At 37.9% G+C, this 21,935-nt stretch overlaps 1 protein-coding gene across 4 annotated transcripts in view; it reads left to right on the top strand.

The window, feature by feature from the left end:
• Window positions 1-20,532, top strand: part of DYNC1I2 (dynein cytoplasmic 1 intermediate chain 2) — a 40,741-nt gene extending 20,209 nt beyond the window's left edge. For 2 of the 4 annotated variants that reach the window (XM_060779000.2, XM_060779008.2), the window contains exons 5-17: window positions 852-911; window positions 3,043-3,158; window positions 10,591-10,680; window positions 10,963-11,125; window positions 11,217-11,316; window positions 11,698-11,823; window positions 12,492-12,638; window positions 13,666-13,779; window positions 14,411-14,544; window positions 15,489-15,633; window positions 16,602-16,742; window positions 17,647-17,772; window positions 19,796-20,532. In XM_060779000.2, coding sequence (XP_060634983.1) covers window positions 852-911; window positions 3,043-3,158; window positions 10,591-10,680; window positions 10,963-11,125; window positions 11,217-11,316; window positions 11,698-11,823; window positions 12,492-12,638; window positions 13,666-13,779; window positions 14,411-14,544; window positions 15,489-15,633; window positions 16,602-16,742; window positions 17,647-17,772; window positions 19,796-19,909 — 1,576 coding nt within the window. In that variant the 3' untranslated portion in view covers window positions 19,910-20,532. The remainder of the gene's footprint in view (window positions 1-851; window positions 912-3,042; window positions 3,159-10,590; window positions 10,681-10,962; window positions 11,126-11,216; window positions 11,317-11,697; window positions 11,824-12,491; window positions 12,639-13,665; window positions 13,780-14,410; window positions 14,545-15,488; window positions 15,634-16,601; window positions 16,743-17,646; window positions 17,773-19,795) is intronic. The other 2 variants (XM_060779024.2, XM_060779017.2) reach the window with 1 other exon arrangement.
• The last annotated feature ends 1,403 nt before the right edge of the window (window positions 20,533-21,935 follow it).

Here is a 21,935-nt window from a genome sequence, read left to right as displayed (position 1 = left end):
GACATAAGCCCAAGGCAGTGCTTAACCCATAATTACAGCAGTGTCACATCTTGGAAACACTAGCAGCAGTATATCCCAGTGGAAAAGTACTTTTTTTTGTACCCAAAGGTTTACGTGTTGACTCATTTCCTTTACCAATATGACAATTTCCTGAACATATTTAATGCTTGGGGCAAGATTACAATATGTTAGCAAGTTAGATCAAATGACACTACCTAATCTGTGTAGTTAGTTTGTCAGTGTGTAAAACTCTCCTCTGTTCTTTTAAGTTCATGTGCTACAAACCTTCCAAATGATTTCTCTTCAGAATGACTGAATTCATTTCTAAAAACTGGGGCTGTCACCCAGTTAAAGAAATCTTAGACAGTTAATCATATAACTTCTAATTGATTAAATCTGTTTGTATTTCCTTATGTATAAAAATATGCACATGTGTTGTTTGAGACTTCATCCTGTGTGGGAGAAAGTGTGCTGTTTTCTGAGGCACAGGCTTAGTTTATGTATTAAATTTTATTTTTAAAAAATCAGCCCATTTTATAAAGCTAGCACATTGGGCCAATTAAAACAGTCTCATAAATTAATCTAAATGGTTGATTGACTAAATGTTGCAACCCAACTACTTGCTCTGAATTGTTTGTGTTTTCACTGATATATTTATTGCATGACTTGCTATACTACTGAATGTCCACCCAATTGTCACTAATTGATCTATCTTGCATTTCTTTGTTTTTGAAACTCTGATATGACTGTAGCTTAAAGTAGCTTTAACATTTCATAGAATGTATTTGCTTCACTAATCTCTGGCCCTTTTTTGCTAATGCTGCATGGTTGTTCTTCAAACTGTGTGTCAGGACGCTGCATTGGGATACTGATCCATCAGTTCTACAGCTCCACTCAGATTCTGATATGGGGTACAGCAGAGATTTTTTTTTATCTTCCATTTTGATGTAATAATTGTTTTAATGTTTTTGTAACACAATTGAACTTGCTTCCTAAAGCATAATAATATTTACATGGATAGCAATTCCAGTTGTTATTAAGGTGTTGTCTGCATTAAGTTACAATGATGTATTTGGTTTAATCAGTAGTTCCTATAATGAGTGTTAAAAGTCATATTTTTGTCATCAGCACATGAGTACACGATTGTGTATTCACATTTTGGTACATGTGCACATCAAAAATGTTACCTTATATCTAGCTTCTTAATGCATCTAATTTTCTAAAGATTTCTGGTTTACTAACTTACTAAATTTCTTTTCTCACATTTTGAAAGTAACTTTATTTTTTGGTATTCATGACTCTTCTGAAGCCATGAATGTCTGTAATGGTCTGGCCTACTTTAAAAGGCTATTGGGATAACATATGAAAATGATACAACCACGTAGGGAATGTCCTATACGAAACAAAGAGGAAGAGCTGAGGGTAGTGGGTTTGCCTTCACCTCACTTTTTAAACATTTTAAGCACAGTTGTGAAAATCTATTATTACTGTATTTTCTGGTGTATAAGACTACTTTTTAACTCAGGAAAATCTTCTCAAAAGTTGGGGGTCATCTTATACTCTGGGTGTCATCTTATAGGGTGGGTGCTGAAACTTCTGAGCCGGACTAGAGAATCTGCAGTCGCCGCATATGGTGGGGGAGCTCAAAAACAGCTTTGGCTGCATCCTCACCGTATGCGGTGACCTTATGAAAGCAGCAAGGGCAGTTCTGTACAAGTATGGTACAAGAAAACACACTCACCAGGATTCATGGAAAGAAGTGACTTAATGCAGTCCCAGTGACATAGTGAGGGGATGCCTCACCAGGAAGGCCTAAGTGAAGGACAGAACAAGCTGCAGGCGTCTGGGATGCCCAGGGTAGGGGAAAAAAGATAGAATGGCCTGTGCCCAGAAAAAGATGTCTCTTTCACCTGTCTGGCCCACCCTTGTATCCTATTGCTGTACCTCCTTCTCTGCCTATCAGATCTCACTTCTGAGGACTGCAGGTGCGCATGTGCAAGATTTGAGAGGCAGACAAGGAGGTATGGTAATAAGAATATTACCATATAGAAATCAAATCTGATGTTTTTAAAAGTGTTATTTGGCGTGCATTGGAAGAGGGGTAGTCTTATACAGCGAATACATCCCAAACTAGATTTTAACTGGAAAAGTTGGGGTCGTCTTATACGCCAAATCGTCTTATACATCAGAAAATACTGTATATCCTTACACTTGTTGGTGGAACTATTATCATGTGTGTATATATGTAGATTAAATAGTGCTTGGGAATCACTTCAATCTCTGATTGCCAATATTTACTGCATTGTTCTTTTCTTAATTTCAGTTTATTTCAGTGCAGTAGCTCACATTCTTGTAAGTCAGATTTGAATTGTGTTGTGAATATACAGCACCCATTTGTATTTTGGGTTGAATCAAGAAGTTTCCCTTTACCAAAAGAAGGCTCTTTCTGTAGGCAGAAGGATTTGAAATCCAGCAGAAGCTTTTCACTGCTTCTTCCTCCCCTTGTAGCGCTCAGTGCCAATTCATACACTGTTGTGGAACACCAGTCAACCCTCCCAAAGCTAATGTATAGGGATGTCAGGGACTAATAGGAGGGAGATAGCATCTCTTTTCCCATCAATTGTGGAATTAATACAATTTAAAGAGTTTTGTTTGTGTAACTCTGGATTTGTCCCCAGCATCTAAATCAGTAGAGTCCAACCTTTCGTCCTCCAGGTGTTTGGGATTTCAAGTGCCAGAAGCCTTGGCTAGCTTGTCTAATGGTCAGGAATTCTGGGAGCTGAAGTCCAAAACACCTGAAGGACCAAAGGGTGGACTCCAGTGATCTAAATTCTTCAAAACTCAAGAGTGTTTCTGACAATGGAAAAATGAGACTACTTTGGTTTCTTACATGCTAAATGTGCACTTTGCAGTAGTGTATAATTTACATAAAGTAAAATGGTGAATGAGATGTGTCTCGCAAAAGTGTTTTGCTAATGCTTAGCCTCAGTATTTTGTGCTTGAATTTGAACACCTCATTTATAACTCTCTTCTCTTTTTTAGACGTGGACCCATTAAACTTGCAATGTCCAAAATTACACAGGTTGACTTTCCTCCTCGAGAAATGGTTACATATACAAAGGAGACCCAAACTCCAATTATGGCTCAGCCTAAGGAAGGTGAATATCGATTTAGTTCCTGTTTCTTTGTTTTTTAAAAAAAAAAAATCATGAGAAGGTTGAGTTGATCTTACCTCAAAATTGTTGTGAAAACTATGACAAACAAATATTTGCAAGGTGACTTTGGGCTTTGTTAAAAAGCTGGCATGTGTTAGGCTGCCTGTTCATCATGATTTTTGAGAGTATTTCCTATTTTGTAAAGTAAAAATACTTTTCTTCTAGAAAAAGACTTTTAGAGTTTCTTTAACATAAGGTAAACTGAAGAATATTAGCCCTAGAATACAGATTTATGAATGTGGCTGTTGAGAGCCACACATGGCGAATGCAGTTTTTTTGTGTCAAGTTTTTGGTCAAGCATTTTCACCATCCTATCACTTAGATAAACGTGAAAATGAACCGTGGCTATCTAGCAGGTAGAAGTGCTGTTGCAAAACCCTCAGAAAAGCCTCGGCTTCATATGTTGTTTTTGCCCCTGCATGCTTGCAGCTTTGGCTCAAACCATGTGTTGTGATAAGAAACAGACTAAAAGTTCACATGCTGGTTTGTTCTTAAACACATAAAGCAAGACATGTGACTGGGTTGTTGTAGATTTTTCGGGTTATATGGCCATGTTTTAGAAGCATTCTCTCCTGACATTTCGCCTGCATCTATGGCAAGCATCCTCAAAGGTAGTGAGGTCCTATATTGCAGTGGGATTTTAAAAAAAGATGTACACTTTTAACATTTAAGTAGTGTATAGTGTCACTGTTTATTTATTGCTAGAACTGAATTTACCTGAGGTTTTGTGATTCATGTTCAGTAGCTATAACGTGCCTCAATTTATTGAAAATATGCTAAGAAATATTTAAAATAAAATCCTAGTTCATGTTCTTTGTACTGTTTCTGTACTTAACTTTGCTTTTATTTAGAGGAATGAGATCATGTACTATCTGCCTGCTTATCAAGGCATCCTGACAGCCTTTCTGCTTAATAGAGTGGGCTTAATTCCATGATAATAGTTCTCTGCTTCTTGTCACACATGAGCAGACCCATTTCATGTTATGCATCTACTGACTTGAGTTTATAAATCTCAAGAACGTTTATTCATTTACTTATTAATTACCAAGTGGGGTCTGTCTCAACTAATGCTCAGTCTGGAGTCCAGAAGCTATCCAAAGATAAAGGGCTATTAACTTTTACACCATAGTGTAGTTTAATGCTTAAAAAATATTGTTTAGCCATTCTAATTTCCACATCCTATTTGGAGCCCTTAAGCAGCATCGTTATTACATAAGGAGGCACAGCAGTCTTTCAGACACTACCAAGTTCATCTTAAACTTGAGAAATTGGATACAGTAAAGTTCTGTCTCTTTCTGGGATCTGAAAATGATTAGAAAGTCATGGAGGATGGGTTCGTTAGTGATCATCTCATTCTCAGTGTTTCCAAATCTTTGGCTGTTGGATACCAGAAATGAACAACCGCAGAGAAATAGCCCCATAATTGCTCTGTTCAGTAGATATCCTCAACGATCCATTTCTGGACACTGCTGGAGACAGAATATTGGGTAGATGGGTATTGGTCTCGCCCAGTATGACAATAGTTATGTTCTTAACCACAGTCTGTCCATCTAATTCTCTTTGGAGTGCTCCCAAGCAAAATGACGTTTCTTGACTGAATTCTCTGTGTTAACAGAAACTTGTGCAGTTTCTTTCTCATCTCTCATTCTGACATATTATGCAGTGATCCCCAATGTGAACAAACAGTCCAAAAGGAATGAGAAAATAAGGAGTGGTGTGTCCTTTAATTGTGTTATGCCAGGTTCAACTGGAGTATTGTTTGGACTAGGCTAAAGATATCGTATAATAGCATTGTTCATTATATTGATCTCTTTATGAGTGTTCCTTCTGGTATTTCCCTTGAACTGAATAATACACAGAAATGTCCAGTTTAATGTAGACAGTAGTAGTTTGGATGTTGATGTGTATCTTTGGGGAATTCAAAGTGAATTTAGATTGCCTGCCAGTTATTCCCTGGGATCAGTTACAGTCAGATTCTGGTGCATAAAAGCTTGTAGTTGTCACCTTGCAGTGTTACTGATAGGTGTCACTGTCAGCTCTTTGATATACAGGACTCTTAAATGACAGAGGAAAGGAAGGGCAAATAATGCTGTTTTAGACATCTTTAGGAAACAAATTTGTTGGGGAATATGATTTGTGCTACCATTAGCAACAGTCTTTGCTGTGAGATAATGCTGTGGTATTGTTAAATTTGTGTGTCTTATTTTTAAGAATTTAGCGTGTGACCTTAGATATTTCTTTGATAAAATAGTGTCTCAAAGAGCGCAATATCTTCTGTAGCAGTATTATTTTTGAAAAATATGTTTCCTTTGTGCCTGCCTAAAAATATAGATAGTAAATGTGATCCGATGACACTTCCAGCTTAACAAAAGCCACCCATTTCACAGATGATTTAACTTTGATTAACCTGCTCTGCAGCAACAGATTACACAGACAACTGGAACTTCACTCTGCAGGGTTATTGCTGGGTGCTAATTTACCACCCTGCTTTTCTTTCCATCTCACCAAAATACATCACAATTTTGATGTTAAAGCAAAGTAAAAATTCACTGGTTCATTAAACTTGGACTTACTATTCATTGACAAGGGATTTAGCATTTAGAAGTAACTGCTACTTTTATGCATTCTTTAATGCTTGCCTTATAACCTTAGGTCTTCTGCCAAGAAAAAAAAGCAGAGCTCACCACTTAGCATATTGTAATGAATATTCATCGATAAAATGATTTGACACACAGCTCCACTTCTCTTTGTTATGTTCTTATGTGTCTAATAACACTTTTTATTGTTAGCTCCAAAAGTGTGAAATAAATAAAACCTTTGTGCATTATTGATAGAAGTTCTTAATACTGGGTAATAAAAAGTTAATAGAAGTAGTGAAGTTGGAAACAAGACTATCTGAAAAGATTGTCCATAATCCCAAACTCTCATGGCTATTCTTCTCCTCATCTAGTAGTTAGTTAATATTCTATTCTGTTAAATTCATTTTGTTTTAATTAATACAGCATGTATTACTATAGTAATGATATATAGCATTTGAAATTACAGGAAACTTTGAAGACTACGGGGGGGGGGGGGGGGGAGGAAAGGAGAATGGAAAGCATTAGTAATTCTGAAATGATCTTCCCAAGTGAAATGCTTTATTGGTGTTTGCACATGGGTGAGAATAAACAACCATGTGCAGCAATTTGGTTTTTAAAATTTGAGGTCTAACACATATATGTCTTAATAAGACTGTCTTCTAAGCTGTATGGTGTTTTACTGAGTAACAAAGAGTTACTCAGATCCGGGGAACTCTCTGCCCCGGAGTGTGGTGGAGGCTCCTTCTTTGGAAGCTTTTTTAACAGAGGCTGGATGGCCATCTGTCAGGGGTAATTTGAATGCAATATTCCTGCTTCTTGGCAGGGGGTTGGACTGGATGGCCCATGAGGTCTCTTCCAACTCTTTGATTCTATGATTCTATGATTTCCTCAATGTTGCAATGCTTGCATTCTTAAAAGCCAATGAAGGTAGGTGAAATTTATATATGTTTAATTTCAGCAGCAGACAAGAGCTAAATATACACCTGAAAGCTTCTTTGGAGAGAAGATTTGGAGAAAGATAGTGCCATCTAGATAGTGTGGTTGTAGCTCCTTCCTTGGAAACTTTTAAACAGAGCCTGGATGGCCATCTGTCAGGGTTACTTTGATTGTGCTTTTCCTGCATGGCAGGGGGTTGGATTAAATGGCCCTATGATTTTATGATTCTCCCTTATATAGGGGACATAATCAAGGCATGATGGGCACAAAAAAGAAATAGAAGTGGGCAGGGGCACATTGAAATACTGAGGCAAAGCAGTGGGGGCAAGGCCATGGGGGGCTTTGAAAATAGGAATGAAAATCGTGTATTACTCACTGGAAATAGCAGAAAGTCAGAGTAGGGATTTAAGAACAGCTGTTAAAGAAGGAAGTGAATGACTGTAGCAAAAGACTTTCAGATAAAATTGATTGGTCTTAAGTGAAGTAGACGAAAACAAAAAGCAGAAAGTTGTGGTAGTCAAGGCAGAAGAGAACAATAACATGAACTAGACTTTGTCAAGTAGCTTGGTTTACTAATGGACGGACTGCAGGAAGCAAAGAGAAGGAAAGCATGGGTTTGAAATATGTCTGCCTTTGTGCCAGTGGTGCATATTTTTCTCTGGTAGGAGATAAGAGCGGCGGGACATCTGATATCTCGTTGAGCACCAGAGATGCTTGAAAAGGAGCAAATGCTGCTTCCTTATACCTTGGAGAGAGAGGAACTCATCCACCAAGTCACAACTAAGGTTACTGGCTATCAGGGATGTTTTCCAGGGTCGGTCTTGTAGAAGGATGAATAAAATAAAGTGAGCTTCATCCCACAACAGTGGGCTGTTCCAAAATGAAGTAGAATTAAGTAAAAGGAGGTTCTTTGAAGTGGCGTTATAATTCTCTTTTCCATTAATTTCATTTAATGGATAAATAAAAACTAAGTCAGGGTAAGGCAAGTTAGAAACAGATGGTGTTGGATTGCAGTGCCCATAATCTTGAGCAAGCCTAGCTAATGGTTGAGGGATCCTAGGAGCTGCAGCCTTAACAACATCTGGAAGGATGTGCTTTATTGGTTTTTATTGCCTTGCCAGTGTGCTATTATTGCGTGATCTAATATAACCATAATAGGGTTAAAGTTCCCTGTCATCTATATGGTGCCACATCCATACATCAAAAAAGTAAGGTGTCTTAAACAGAGATGAGAAACTGTTCTAGTGCATCTAATGTATATTTAAGTAATTGCTAATATAACATATCTACTGGTCAAATGTAGCAATAGTACTTCTTACAGACTGACAGTAAACGAAGAGTATAGAATGAAAAGGAATTGGGATCTTGTTTGCATAATATGTGCCATCTGCATGAAAAATATAAAAAGAGGGGGGCAACTGACTTCAAGACCTCTTTTCTGTAATATATGTAGATGATGAGGTCGCTTAGACATTAAAGGGCTGACCATCTGCATTTGACAAGGATTTGACTTCTGTCACCGAAAATGGTACTTAGAACCAAAGTGGCATGGCAGAGCTGGGAGGCTGGAATTTTTAATTTTATGGCATTTGTGCTTGAAGCAAAGTAAAGAACATGGGAAATGCATTATTTGAAGTCTCTGTGGCATTGTTTGCTGCATCATGTCTGCATCCAAAGAAGAGTCCACATGTAATTCAACTCAGTTCTTTAATCTAGTCATTGTCTTGTAATTTGCTATTCACAGTGTCTCATCTATTAAATTAAAATTAAGCATTTATCAATTTTCCTTACCCCAGTGCTTGGGGGGAAATCCAGTCTCTTGTTTGGGGCACACAGCATAGAATCGCTCCGTTTCCCAGTTTTCTGATTAATAGTCCATTGTATGTACAAATTCATCTAAAAAGGAGCAGTGTCTTTCTGTTTCTCTGTGTGATTATTTTGCCCCAAAAAGCTTTCATTTTTTAAGTAGCACAAAAGCCATAATTGGCATGCTTTGTAAGGAAATGTCAATGTGCAAGAGAGTGGAGATCACGAAGAATTCTTTTACGCGTTCTTTCCCCTTTGCACCACCGCCTCCTCAGCAGGGTCACTGAGATCACTAGCTTTTCTTGAAATGGCCATTTTCACTGGCAGGTGCATTATACCCTGTATTTTCAGATTGTTTTTCCATTCTGAATGTTTGGCAGGTTGATTGCTCTGGCTGCATTGACGGAGAAAGGGCTGACAAATGCGGTTGGGCTGGCTGAAAAGACAGTGATTACTGTTTTCCTTTGTGGCTGATTGAGGCCCTTGAAAGGAAAGATTTTAACCTTCACCATTTGGTTCAGAAGTATGAGCATATATTGAAATCATTCATGCCATTTATCCCAGTTCTGTAAACTTGTCAGAACGTAAAAATCGCTCAATTTCATATAATGTGGGATTGGCACACATCATTATCATTTTGATTAAGTTGGAGTTTATATTATTGTGTGCATTATATAGTGTCATTTAAAGCATTTGTTCCTTCAGGTACAGATATATATTTTTATTGACTAAACGGGACTTAGAAAGATTTTTTTCCCCCAGATCTCACTCCAGCCTATCACTATGTGTGTGGTTTGGCAGCTGGTAGGGCCTACAAGCTGTATTTTTGTTTGCAGCGTAAAGGCTTGTCTGTGGACCTCCTGGAGAGCTCGTAATTGCACAGGCTTGCCATTGGAGAAAAAACATGATTGGAAGCAGTCAGGCGGAAAAATGCGGTGCCCATCCCATTGCCACCTCAGAGCAGGGAGAGACAATCCCAGCAGTACCATCTGGTTGCCGCTGTCTAGTCAGCTGGCCTGGCTGCTGGGACCATGGCTTGGCAGCTGGTTCCCATCTCTTGACCAGTCTTAGGCTGCTTTTTTCTCATAGATGACTTTGAGCGCAGGGTCAGGAGAGGATGACTGCAACAAACATGTCCCTGTTGAAGCCTGTCTCATTACTTGTGATAAGGCAGGCTGCAGGCTCCTGCTGCTGTTCTCTTGGAGACAGATGACATAGCTGGTTAACCATTTTAAAGAAGAGATAGTCTTTTCTTCTTCTAAGAAGCAGAACAAAATGAAATGGCAGAAATGCTTATTCTGTAACATTAAGCAGTTGTTGACGTTTTTTCATTGTATTATTCATTTGATAAAACCAATGGCAAATGCTGTAAATTTCCTCAGTATTCAGAAGCACCAGCATTTCACATTATTTGTTGTAATTAAGGAAGATATAGTCTGCTCTTTGAATCCTCATTGGCAAACATGAGAAGGATAATGAGGCTTGCATTTAGAATGACAGAAAAGGAAGTGTAATCTCTTCCATTACCTTGGGCAAATTCTGCCTCTCCAGCTAGTACCCTGAAAACTAATGTAAGCCATCTTTCCTCTATGAAAAGCCATTAAACACTGATGGTGCTGTATCACAAGTGAGCTCCAGCTCTGTGGGCTACTTCAAATGCTTGATTTTCTTTACTCAGCAGCATTAATTTATCAGCATGCCATATCAAACTGCATGGCTGTATCTTCTGTCTGGAATGACAAATGCTGAATAGAAGTATGGAATTTCAAAGGAAAATGCCTAAAATGATGCTTGAGAGGTTTTATAATAGACCTGTGAGGCCTACCTTTACAAAAACTGTGATATGACTTACTTGCTGTTTGTCTGGCTTATTGTCACATTATTTAATAAGTGTAGTTCTCTATTTTTAACTGTTCAGTTCTTGCAGGAGAGATTCTTTAGATGGCACAAATACTGGGTGGGCACATCTGTTACTTGAAGTTCTTGAAATACGTTATGTCTGAAATACAGCTGTGTGATGGTTGGAAATATATTGAGAAGTTTCCTGTTTTCAGATGAGGATGATGAAGATGATGTAGTGGTACAAAAGCCACCAGTCGAACCTGAAGAAGAAAAAACTTTGAAAAAAGAGGAGGAAGAAGAAGGTATGAATTCAAATTAAACTGTGTTCTTGTTCTTAAAGTTTGATTTTGCATCTTGCATCTTTCTCTACAATATGTGTAAAGCTATGAATAGGGTTTAAATAATTTTAAAATGTTTAAATATAATGGGTAGTAAACATATTTAAATATAATGGGCAGTAACTTTTAAAGCTGCATGGCTATAATCACTGTTTGAGATCTAAATCTGCACCTAAAATCTCTCTGATCTTTAGGATAAATGTATTCACTTAAAAATAAATGTCTGAATATTTTTTCCTTCCTAAGCTGCCCCTCATGAACTGACAGAAGAAGAAAAGCAACAAATTTTGCATTCTGAAGAATTTTTGAGCTTCTTTGACCATTCTACCAGGATTGTAGAAAGAGCTCTTTCTGAGCAAATTAACATTTTCTTTGACTACAGTGGGCGAGACTTAGAAGAGAAAGAAGGGTAAGATAGGAATCTCTGAAAGGTAATGCTGTATTCACTTTAATCGAATTGAAACTGATCCCAGGTCCACCCTCTTTAATTGTTCTTTCAGAGAAATTCAGGCAGGTGCTAAGCTGTCCTTAAACAGGCAGTTTTTTGATGAGCGCTGGTCAAAGCATCGTGTTGTTAGTTGCTTGGATTGGTCATCTCAGGTAACAAGACTAAAATCTTTTCTGACAGAACGTTTCAACAGACATTATCTGGATTTATTTGCTGAGACAGATTGTAGTGGTGTATATTGAATGTATGCTACATAATTCTCTGCACTGGAAGAAAGAATGTGCAGAAGGCATTATACAGAAGTGCTGTCCTAAGATAATATAAATTGCAAAACTAAAGCAACCTGTTCCTGTCTTGTATGTATTCACATTTTGATTAAATATTGGGGTTGCCTTTGTAGCTATACCTGTCAAGTAATATTTCTTGGAAATAGAACTGACTTCAGAAGTATTTTTGACTTGTCGGAGTGCTTCATATTTTGTATAACTTGTAGATAATGTTGCCTTTCCTGCTCAATTTCTTTTTGCATTCAGTACCCGGAGTTGCTAGTGGCATCCTATAATAACAATGAAGATGCCCCTCATGAACCTGATGGCGTGGCCCTTGTGTGGAATATGAAATACAAAAAAACAACTCCAGAATATGTCTTTCACTGCCAGGTAGGATTCAGATTCTTGTCTTGCTACTCTAAGGGTTTTATGTTGATGCATGTAGACAAGAGCCTTCTTTTGCTTGTCAACTTAATGATTATATGGGGCAGGCATGAACTTTAAACTGCATATGTTTGCAAACATGTGTTGACATCTGAAGAATCTATTAATCTTTTTAAAGGTTCATCTGTAACAGTCTTTCTAACATTATTTGGATTGTTTAAACATATTACTGCACTCCTGTATTTCCTACTCTGGCTAGATAAAAAAATAAAACCTAGTTTGAATATACAGGGAAGCTTTTCAGGTATATGTTTTTAAAATGTTAAAAAAATTCAAAAGACCAAAGACCTCTGAATAAAAATGCACACAGCCTGAGGATTTATACGAAAGTTGAAACGCATGTTTAAGCTAAAATGAAATCTCATTATAGAAGCAGTTAATGTGAAGTAAAAATGACCAAGTTTTTTTCTGTTGCATTTTGCAAATTATCATAATTCTGATTTTTTAACTTACACTGCAAAAATATATAATAATATACTTCAACACTGAATAGTTTAGAACATTCCAGCAATCTTTTAAATGTGTCTGAACTGTTTCATCCAATAAATTATTTAACATTTCTAGGAGAAAATATTGAAAATGACTCTTATATTCTCTCCACTCTTCTTTTTCAGTCAGCTGTGATGTCTGCTACATTTGCAAAATTTCATCCCAATTTGGTTGTTGGTGGCACATACTCAGGACAGATTGTGCTATGGGATAACCGCAGCAACAAGCGAACCCCAGTTCAGAGAACTCCCCTTTCAGCTGCTGCTCACACGGTAGAAGTTGGAATATCTGGATTGTGCATGAATTAACTGATTAATGTAGGGTAATGTTTACCAGAGACTTGGGATAGTTTGGATAGTTACAGGAGATGCATTTCTGTTGTTATTTTAATTGCAGGGTGCATTACAGTGCTTTTCTGTAAGAATCACATATTCTCAAATTTATTTTTTAAAGCTATTTGGTTATTCAGATCCTTTTCTGTCTAACTTTTCTCCCCCGCAGACAATTTTGCCACTTTACATTTTTCAGTCCTTCTGTATTTCATTTGTGTTGCCCCTGTCTTCCAAATACTCCTTGTTGGATAAGAGATCATATCTGTTGCTGTCCATTTGTACCCACTTCTCTTACTAAAATGTATTTTTTTTCTTTTTTTCTTGAGAAACATCAAGTGTGGACGTTAGCCAATTATGTGTTCAACACATCTTGTCTGTTCAAGTAGCTCTCTCAGCTAGTCACTGAGCTTTAGGGGAACACTGATGAGCATTTCATGTTTTTAAATGATTGGAGCACATCTTTCCGCTCTCATCCGTGTTTGTCCCTTTTTAATTAATTGTCTATTCCTCCTTTGTTATCATGACCCTACTCTTGTTCTTAGCCCTTTCCTTTTTGCTCTCCACAGCGTGGGGGGGGGGGGGGGCATACTTCAAGAAGTATCCCTTGGTAGCACCTGTAACTCCACTGCCTTTTGCACTCCTCAACCATGTTTTGAATACTGCAACAGATCTGGGCAATTTGTACGTAGATCTCTAACTCCTAGTGCAAACCAGTTGCTCTACTCTGACAAGCAGTGGGTTTGGATTCATGGAGCCATCGAATTGGAGGAGACCACATGGCCATCCAATCCAACCCCTGGCCATGCAGGAAAAAGCGCAATCAAAGCATCCCTGACAGATGGCCATCTAGCTTCTGCTTAAAACGTTTTGTCCCTTTCCACTTTTAGCATGAATGGCCATCAATGTTATGCTTTTCAGTATCTGTAAGGTATTCTGAAAAATATTATTATCTGTTACATTGTTTTAGCATCCTGTGTACTGTGTGAATGTGGTGGGGACACAGAATGCCCATAACCTTATCAGCATCTCAACTGATGGAAAAATCTGTTCATGGAGTCTGGATATGCTTTCACAGCCACAGGTAAAATATCAATTGCCTATCACTATAGTAGTTATGTCACCTGTTATCTTTAATATATACAGACTGAAACATTCAGGCACAATAATAATTTCATAGTAGATGACAGTTTTACCATGATTTTCTTCATAACTTTGTATGTTATGACAGTGAATAATGTCTTATAACCTAAATCCTATGTATTTAGAAATATTTTTTCTGGATTTTGAGTGTCAGGACAGAGTAATAAAACAATGTTAGACTTGAATCGAGAATACTTGAGTGTGAACCCAAGGTGCTTTGGGAAAGTCACTACCTCTCCACTTAACCTGTTTCACGAGACAGTTGTGAGCATAAAATCCTTGCACACTGTCCTGAATTCCTTGGAGGAGCAGGATAGGAATATATAGTGTAGATAGTCTTACTGAGAGATTTTATGAAATACAGGTAGGAAACATAGATCATATATCCTAGAAAAGAAACCACTGATTTCATATGATTCCTGTATTTGTATGGTAACATAGAGTTTAAACTTCAGAATGACAATGAAGCAAGATTTGAAAATGAAATTGGTATCAGCAACCCTACTTTATTTTTGGCAAAACTTTATTGACAATCTGGAAAAGAAACGTGTCTGTGGCCTCTCTTTCCCCAGGATAGCATGGAACTAGTTCATAAGCAATCCAAGGCTGTAGCTGTCACTTGTATGTCTTTCCCTGTTGGAGATGTGAACAACTTTGTTGTGGGAAGTGAGGAAGGCTCCGTGTACACAGCATGTCGCCACGGCAGGTGAATAGAAACTGGGATCCCATTTTTTTAAAGCAGATAGTCACTCTTCAACTGGTTCTGTAAAATAACTCCAATAGTTAGTCTCTATTTGCTCACTGGTGGTTGTATGGGCAGCTGTACTTCTCTAAAAGGAGAAGTATAAAAGTAAGAGTGTTCCTTCAATTTCCAAAAAATTCTGACTACTTTCTGTATATGTCTCTTCTGGGTAGCAATGGCTTTTGAATGTAAGCATGGAAAATGGTGATTAACCCTCCTTCTGGCCATTTGAATTGTGACAGAGCATCCCAAACTCTCTTCTGCAGATAATTGTACAGTACCATCACGCACCAATCTTAAATTGGGCAGCATGTCTCCTGCTGTTCAATCTGTTTTGAAATTGTCTGGCTGTATCTTATCAATTGCTTTCTTAAATGAAATTGAAGCCCTAGTCCCAAATCACACACACATCAACCCTTGCTCTCTGTATATATCATCTTGGGTTAAAACTAACTAAAATTGGTGGTTCTTCCATTTAATCAGTACTGATATTATTGGGGATATACTGTCCTTGATTTCAGACTGAAAATTGCCTTAGGAACAGTGCATATTTATGGAAGAGACAATAACGGGTTAATCTTTGTGATCCAAATACTAAGCTCAGGTTTGAAAAAAAAATGCTGTTAATCAGATGGCATAGCACTTCCTAAACACTATTTTTTATCCTGTGATGGCATCTTCTTCTCATACACAAGTTTTCTTTGCTGAGACACAATGCTTTATTCAGATCCACTGTGCCTCGACTTCTTGAGCTCTTCTTGCACGTAGGATTTTTAATGAAACAAATACATGTCTGTTAGTAAATTTCTATTCCTATATATTTAAAAAAACATTTGCCTAAAATTGTATATGGATATTTTTATTTCAAAGTAAACACTATTACCTGTGTATATGTGTCCTCCCAACAGCAAAGCTGGAATCAGTGAGATGTTTGAGGGTCACCAAGGGCCAATCACTGGGATCAATTGCCATGCAGCCGTTGGACCCGTAGACTTTTCCCATCTTTTTGTTACTTCTTCTTTTGATTGGACCGTAAAGCTTTGGACAACCAAGGTAACAGGAACTTCAGATGTTTATCTACAATCACATCCTAGATATACTAATACAATCTAAACTTAGTGAATATGTTGACTTATTCTTCTTATTTTTATTTTGGAATCATTAGTGTGAAATGTACACTAGAGAACCAGCATGGTGCAGTTGTTTGAATGTAGGACCATGACTCTAGAGACCAAAGTTCAAATGTTGTGGGCAAGTCACACACACCCACTGTCTCAGCCTCAGAGAAAGGCAAAGGCAGCCCCTTTCTTAAAAGAGTTTTTAATTGATTTAATATGTTAAATGCATTATGCAATGTTTATTTAAGCTGTTTTTCTGATTTGTTATATGTTTCACTGGCATTGAATGTTTGCCATTGTTTTTTATATTGTTGAAAAGCCATCCTGAGTCCCCTTGGGAAGATAGGGCGGGTTATAAATAAAGATTATTATTATTATTATTATTATTATTATTATTATTTTACTGACACAAAAACACAGTATGTCACAGCAAATGAGATCTATTTGCTGGATTTCGTATCATAAAATCACAAGTCGAACACTTCGTCTAGGACTGTGTGATGTTGTTGTTGTTATTATTGTTATTATTTAACCTCTCTCTGAGCAAATCTTACCAAGAAAACCTCATGATTTGTCCTGGGGCTACCGTAAGTCAGAAGTGACTTGAAGTGTGCACTATGCACAGTCCCAGGATTTTCTCCACAATCCTGAGGACTAAATAGAAAAGAATGGAAGTTGTTGTCTCTTTGCATAACGTTTTGCCACAGGGTTTCCTTGGTGGGGGGGAAACACTTCCCCGTTAGTGTAGAAGAAACAATACAAAGTCTTTCAGTTGCTGTGCTTAAAATTAAGTCCTTTGTTTAAGTGGTTATTGATAGTGTGGGCAGGGGTTGTGTTAATCATATACCTTTTATTTTGAGAATCATGAGTTCTTCCAGTGTTGAGTGGTTTTTCTTCTTTCAGAACAATAAGCCTCTGTACTCCTTTGAAGACAACTCTGACTATGTCTATGATGTGATGTGGTCCCCCACGCACCCTGCCCTTTTTGCCTGTGTGGATGGAATGGGAAGGCTTGACTTGTGGAATCTCAACAATGATACTGAGGTAATAAGGCACAGTCCAGTCTTCTAAAGTTGACAGGTCATTTAAGTACCTTCAAATATATGTTCAAAAAGAAATGAACTTGTGCTGCTTACCCCCCTCCCCCAAAAAAACCCCTGAAAGTTTGTCTCAAGTTTTTTGATTTCCCACACAATTTATCTCAGAGAGAAAGTGCAATAGCAATGTGTGAATAATTCTTGCCTAGTGCACCAGCCTGGGAGTGTAGCTGCCCCATCATCGTAATATGTTGAAATGCCAAAGAAAGAAATGGTAGCACACATTATCCCCCAGGTCTTCTTTGTCTGCCTCAGTATTGAATAAGGTCAGTCTCCTACATCGATCTTCTTTCTGTAATTTGCCTCCTGAGTGACAATAGGTTCTGCATGCTTTGCAAGCAACTCAGCACACTATCCTAATGGAGAGCTGACATATTTCTTGTTACAACAGGGATCAACACATTGATCCCAACACATTGGTGTTCCTTTTATAATAATAAAAATAATGCTACATACTGTACAAAACTAGACATGGCCCTCTTGCTGGGTGCTTTAAAGCACCACATATTAGGTATGCTTGCTAATACTGTTGAGCAAAATATCTACGATACCATCTAGGAAGCTGTGTGTGTTTATGTATATGTAGTGATGATGGGGCAAGAATGAATGTTAATAAAGTCATACTTTCAATGTACTTCAAATTCATGGGGATTTTATCCAAAGTAAGGAGAACATAGTAACTGAAACCTCCTGTCCTTACCAACATCCATCCTGTCTTGGAGATTTTACAAGTCTGCTCTCTTGTATTTTTTATTAGCATAAGGGGCAGCTGGCAGACTTGAATAAAAATGAAGATTGCATAAATCCTGTTGAGGCTGTAAAAGGGTCCTGTTTTTTGAAACTGGTTACAGGTGCCAACAGCAAGCATTACTGTGGAAGGTAATCCTGCCCTTAATCGTGTAAGATGGACAAACTCAGGCCGTGAGATTGCTGTGGGAGACTCAGAAGGACAAATAGTAATTTACGATGTTGGGGAGGTAAGTAACTCTCTTCTGAGTCTTAACAAAATTAAAACCTAAATGATTTGTTCAAAGAGTGAAAAGGACTTAATTCCTCTTTGTTTTCCCTTTGTCTATTCAGTGTGCATACACAACTTGAGATTTTTCTGTTGTTAAGTAATTTAGCACCCTGATGTTTAATGTTTTATTTGTTTAAGTGCATTCAGTATTTTGATAGCATTCCTGTCCATCCCTGCCTCAGATGAAGAAGTTAGATGACAGAAATTAGCAGGCTTTATAATCAGGGATCCCAAATGTTAATATTCCACTATGGAATCCCTATATAGCAGGCACGGGCAAACTTCAGCCCTCCAAGTGTTTTGGTCTCCAATTCCTAACAGTCTACTGGCTGTTAGAAATTGTGGGAGTTGAAGTCCAAAACATCTGGAGGGCCGAAGTTTGCCCATGCCTGCTGTATACCAACATCTAACTCAGAGATGGATTATAAGATATCAGAAGCATAATTCCAAACAGGAGTATAGAAGTCCTAACCACCAATTGCCACTCTTCACACACAACTACTTTACTTTTGGTAATAGCATAATATTAGCAGGTTAACGGGAGTGTTGTGGGCATGTGCATGACACCACAATATTCAAACATATTCATGGCTGAACTAGAAGACTTCCTTAACTCTTACACCAAGAGACCTCTACTTGAAATAAATTTATGATATCTTCATAATTTTCAACCTATTGAGAGGACTCACTCTTTCAAAAAAAATCACTCTACCTTCAGACTCGGCCTGTAGCTATACAGGCCCACTTTCTAGGCATGGCCATACAGCTGCACAACAGATTTCTGAGCACCACTCGGTATTGCAAGCCCACTGATCACTACACATACTTACATTCATTCAGTTTCTACTCTGAATACAATACCAAATCCATAATTTACAGCCAAAACTAAGACCCACAAGACAGGAATGCCAAACTCATGGAATTACAACAAGCATTCCTCAAGCTACAGTATCCATCTTTTGCAATAAACAGCAACAACAAATGAACAAGGCAAGACTTGTATCCAGGATTAATGTATTACAAAACAGTCTGAAGACAAGAAATTGCAGAATCCCACTAGTGGTCACATATTGCTCCCATTTGAGACCAATCAGATGTATCAAGCTGGAATGACAAGCTGGAATGTGTTCAGAGAAGAGCAACTAAAATGATCAAGAGTCTGGAGAACAACCCCTATGAGGAGCGGCTTAAAGAGCTGGGCATGTTTAACATGCAGAAGAGAAGGCTGAGAGGAGACATGATGAGGGCCATGTATAAATATGGGAGGGGAAGTCATAGGGACGGGAGAGCAGGCTTGTTTTTTGGCTGCCCTGGAGACTAGGACGCAGAACAGTGGCTTCAAACTACAGGAAAGGAGATTCCACCTAAACATTAGGAAGAACTTCCTAACTGTGAGAGCTGTTTATCAGTGGAACTCTCTGCCTTAGGGTGTGGTGGCGGCTCCTTCTTTGGAGGTTTTTAAGCAGAGTCTAGATGGCCACCTCTGTCAGAGGTGCTTTGAATGTGATTTTCCTGCTTCTTGGCAGGGGGTTGGACTGGATGGTCCATGAGGTCTCTTCCAATTCTATGATTCTGTCACCAATGAACTACAACCTATTCTGGACAATGAAGTTCCCCCTTTTTAATGAACTTAATCTAGCTCAATAAAAGCATTGAGATATCATGCACACTTGCAGATGGTTTTCCATTTGTATAGCCTCTTAAGAGCTGTTTATGGTTTCCTATGGTTTCCTATGTTTTGCTTGTGCACACAAGAGTTCACATAATAATATGCATAGTCCCCTTGCATTTCACACCTTGATTTCAGCTGAAAGAAATATGTTTCTACTTCATGGTATCTGTGGAATCCACACATATGATATAGATTGCACCCAAGCAATATCATATGTGCAGATTCCACAGAGGAGCACCCAAAGAAACCAGGTTACAGGTAAGCAACCCTGCTTTCATTAATGCCTCCCATCTTAATTTTTTGTCCACAGCAAATTGCTGTTCCACGTAGTGATGAATGGACACGGTTTGGTCGGACATTGGCAGAGATTAATGCAAACAGAGCGGATGCAGAAGAGGAAGCAGCAACCCGAATTCCTTCTTAGGTCTTTAAGATGTGGTCTAACAGTTATTTGGAAATGGGTTGAAGAGGGCTTGAGAGTAGTATGTATTAATTGGCAACAGAACTTGAAGATGTGGAAAAAACTGTGGCTCTGGCAAATGTATGAAGATCATCGAGACAGATCTTGCAAAAGTTGCTTTCTCTAGCTAAATCACATTCTTAATACGATCATTGTAATTTATTATTTACTCTGACTTGGCAAGGAGTATATTGAAACACTAACCACATAATATACAGTTACTTAGGTTGTCCAACTTGCAGCAGCATATAACCATTTCTAAACAATTAAGTTATATAAGTTTCTGAATGGGATCCTTCCCCAATTGCATTTGATAGACTATGAACAGCTCAGAGAGGAGAGTGGAACTGATATAGAAAAACTTAGATTTGTGCATGCATCTGTTCACAGTAACCTTTATCCTAATTATTACACAATAGGCTCCAGGCTACAGTGGTGGGTCATGTATATGAATACACACTCTGTAAACCCCCTTTTTTAAAGCAGCAGAAACTTTCTAAAACACTTGCTTCCATTTTTTTTTGTTAAATCTGTGCAGTACGGTACTAATTCTTTATAAATAAACAGTACATGACCTTTTCTCACAAGTGTCTTTGCAAAGACTCCTTTTTTGAAAGGTGGCGTTGCTCGTAGTTTAATAGAAAGGAAAACTTATAGAATCACTTTTAAAATGCAGTTTGTATTTCGTGCATATAATAAAATGTGTATTGTGGGATTGGTGTCTAAATTCTAGGTTTCTGGAGAAATTACTACATTTGCTTAATAAAGCTAATTATTTAATTGTTTTGCCAAATATGAAAAAATATGTTCACAAAGCAGCCCTTCACCAAAAGTCTGTACATATGCAGATGTTAAAGACAGAACATGTTCTTGTCATTGATATAGAAAATGCACACCATTTCTAAGGGTGCTTATATAGGGCAATATACTTTGCAATTTCTTGTCACCATGGATTATACATAAAACCTTTCCAAAGTTATGTGTCATAGCCATTCATTGTTAGCAACCAACACATCAAGTTGACGTTGATGTAATGGCAACCCTATCAGGGCATAACATCTTGAATTATTTCAGTCTCTTCATCATCTATTGTAAAGTTATGTATATAATCTGCTGTCTATCTATCTATCTATCTATCTATCTATCTATCTATCTATCTATCTGCATTTGCAGTTTCCTCCTTGACTTTCTACAGTAATTGTTCCAAGGTTTTCCTATTTCCCGCTAGTAATATGGTGTTATCTGCATATTTTAAATCCTTGCTGCTCCAATTTTCACTTCTTTTTCCTCTGAGCCTAATCCTGCTTTATAAACGATATGTTCATCATGCAAGTTAAACAGAGTGATAATATGCAGCCTTGTCTGTTGCCCTTGCGATTGGAAACCATTCTGTTTCTCCATATTTCGTCTTGTCCCAAGTACAGGTTACTCACCAGGTATCAGATGGTGCGGCCTCCCCATTCCCTTAAGAGTGATTCAGAGGGGTTTTTTATGTTCTACAGCAGGGGTTTTCAAACTTTTTAATTGAGGGGCCGGTTCATGGTTCCTCATACTGTTGGGGGCTGAACTATAGTTTGGGGGAAAAAATGAACTGATTCCTATACATACTACACATATCTACAATACAAAAAAAAAAATCAATGAAAGACAAAACAATATTTAAAATGAAGAACAATTTTCACCAACATAAACTTATTCATGTTTCAATGGGAAGTGTGGGCCTACTTTTGGATGATGAATTAATCAATTAGGATTGTTATTGTCTGCCTTCGAGTAATTTCAGACTTAGGGCAAACCTACATCTAAAGTTTAGGGCATGGGCCAGATAAATGACCTTGGAGGGCCGCATCCGGCCCATGAGCCTTAGTTTGAGGACCCCAGATCTACAGGCACAGGCTGATTTGAATTTGAAAATCTTGTGCTCAATTATCCAACTTAAGTTTGTTATAATTGGGGTGTTGCGTGGTTTTAGAGCTGTATGGCCATTTTC

Source organism: Anolis sagrei, chromosome 1 (assembly GCF_037176765.1).
Source record: "Anolis sagrei isolate rAnoSag1 chromosome 1, rAnoSag1.mat, whole genome shotgun sequence".
In the NCBI taxonomy this organism is placed as follows: domain Eukaryota; kingdom Metazoa; phylum Chordata; class Lepidosauria; order Squamata; family Dactyloidae; genus Anolis; species Anolis sagrei.
The sequence above is the reverse complement of the archived record's forward strand: the minus strand, read 5'-3'. Positions and strand labels throughout refer to the sequence as shown.